Source organism: Tupaia chinensis, unplaced genomic scaffold (genome assembly GCF_000334495.1).
Source record: "Tupaia chinensis unplaced genomic scaffold, TupChi_1.0 Scaffold000257_1, whole genome shotgun sequence".
Classification (NCBI taxonomy): Eukaryota; Metazoa; Chordata; class Mammalia; order Scandentia; family Tupaiidae; genus Tupaia; species Tupaia belangeri.
Genome location: NW_006159737.1, coordinates 4,831,641 through 4,832,428, shown reverse-complemented (window position 1 = coordinate 4,832,428; position 788 = coordinate 4,831,641). Strand labels below are relative to the sequence as shown.

Genomic DNA, 788 nt, shown 5'->3' with positions numbered 1-788 from the left:
GTGCATGTACTCTATCATGAGTAGGGAAACACCTGACAATATAAATCTTATTTTTAATTCAAATTGTGGAACCCTCCAACTTTTTCTTATAGGCTAAGGTAATTTACTAAGATCTTCCTCTACTTTCCATACTGTTTGCTGGTACTCTACCCTGTCAAGTACTTGTTTTCCTCAGGGATGGAGACTAGAAGAAATGCATTGCCTTTTTATCAGCAGATGCTTTTCTTTTAACCTCCCAGTTGCACAGTCAGAGTTGCCAAAATTGTCATACTAAGAGAGTGAGAAATAAAGTGATTTTCTAAAATATCTTTGTAAAATAATTTCCCTCAATTACCTGCTGGAACCAAAAATGTAATCACAGGTCCTAAAGGCTGGTGTTCAAAGGACATTTGGTGTGGTACTCCACAAGATCAATTAAATCAATTAACTCATGTCGTGTTGTAGGGAAGTAAAAGAACAGTCATGATTGAAATTGAAATAACAGGTTCATTTTCTAACACAGTACATGGCTAAACAAAAGTGGCTTTTCTGTTTCTAAAACAAATGATTCTTTTTCCCAAAGCTTTGAACTACTTCTGCAGTAGTGATTGCCACTATATATAGACTTTCCATTATATGATGAAAAAATGCGTCATTTTTCTTTTCTTTTTTTTTTTTTTTGAGAGGTTTTTGTTATAGGGCACGTGTGCTCACCAGGAAGACAGAGAGAGACAGAGAGATAGAAAGAGAGAGATCATCACCCAAGGGGGATGGCCATGCTGCAATCCCTTCTCCTCCATTCTCCTCTC

At 36.7% G+C, this 788-nt stretch overlaps 1 protein-coding gene across 1 annotated transcript in view; it reads left to right on the top strand.

Moving 5' to 3' along the window:
• LOC102497933 (potassium voltage-gated channel subfamily D member 2-like) overlaps positions 1–513 on the top strand; it is a 608,667-nt gene extending 608,154 nt beyond the window's left edge. Inside the window, exon 5 of the mRNA XM_006149225.1 lies at positions 445–513. Coding sequence (XP_006149287.1) covers positions 445–513 — 69 coding nt within the window. The remainder of the gene's footprint in view (positions 1–444) is intronic.
• The last annotated feature ends 275 nt before the right edge of the window (positions 514–788 follow it).